Consider the following 990-nt stretch of genomic DNA (forward strand, 5'->3'; position numbering starts at 1 on the left):
CCCGCCACGAAAGATGTGAGGCAAGGCATCCTCCTCCGTCATACCCACCACCAAATTAGGCACTTACACGCCCGTATCTTGCATGGCCTCCCAAAAGACGAGTAGCGGTGGGTTGTAAGTATTGTCTTCCTCCTCCTCCCCACCCTCCGTAGCAGTATTGGGGTTGTTGCGTGCCTCACGACGTAGTCGGGTCCGCTTGTTGATTTGTACGATGCGCGCACGGTCTTCGAGCTCTTCGGGGTCCGTGGGGATTTGCACGAAGCATTGATGCTGGTTCAAATCCGTCGTTTCGTGGCACGACGGGCATTCACTGTACCCGCACCGATGTTCGTCTTGTTCATTCATCGAACGAAGCAGTTTCCTGCAGTTTGCACATTTGTGCCACGAGTCGCATACCGATGAGTGATTGGGACCACACGCTTTTCCACTGAGGGTCTTGGTCTGGTGGAGTTGAAAGCACGCATCCCCATAAAATTGGCGACGACAATGACGACAGGGGATGTGGGCAGGACGTTTACGCAAGTACGCCTCGATGTAATCGTCACACTCATTCTGTTGGCAACCAGGGCAGTGAACGCCTTTCCCTTCAGAACATTGGTGATGGCCTTGTTGATTATACGGTTTGAGGCACCGTCCACAAAAGTAGCTTTGCCCAAAGAATCCTGGCAACGAGGTCAATGTGTCGTAATGTTCGTCCTCGTGGAGAAGGGCTAACAAGGTAACACCCTGCCCAAACGCAAAACAAGCATATTGTCGATTCGCGTCCACCACCACGATTCGGTAATCACGAAGACTGGGTGCTTCAGCTAAAGTGGCTAGTTCCTGGAGACCCATGGGACCCGGCTGGAGTCCGGTTTCTTCCAAGAGAGCCATAGCCGCTTCGTTGCGACGCCGTTGAGCACGATTGAGTTGGGTCCACTTGTCCCGTTCCTTGTTGTTCGAACCCGCCAGGTGCAGGCCACGAGCGGTGACGATAGCACGCGCACAACA

The 990-nt window shown here is 54.0% G+C and overlaps 1 protein-coding gene across 1 annotated transcript in view; it reads right to left on the reverse strand.

Annotated features, from left to right (window-relative positions):
- The window catches only part of LOC138040330 (uncharacterized), a 1,582-nt gene extending 1,540 nt beyond the window's left edge, over positions 1 to 42 (reverse strand). Inside the window, exon 1 of the mRNA XM_068886077.1 lies at positions 1 to 42. This exon is cut by the window's left edge and continues 857 nt beyond it. Within this exon, the coding sequence (XP_068742178.1) occupies positions 1 to 42 (42 nt within the window).
- Positions 43 to 990: the final 948 nt, after the last annotated feature.

The sequence above is a fragment of the Montipora capricornis genome, chromosome 3 (genome assembly GCF_036669925.1).
Source record: "Montipora capricornis isolate CH-2021 chromosome 3, ASM3666992v2, whole genome shotgun sequence".
Classification (NCBI taxonomy): Eukaryota; Metazoa; Cnidaria; class Anthozoa; order Scleractinia; family Acroporidae; genus Montipora; species Montipora capricornis.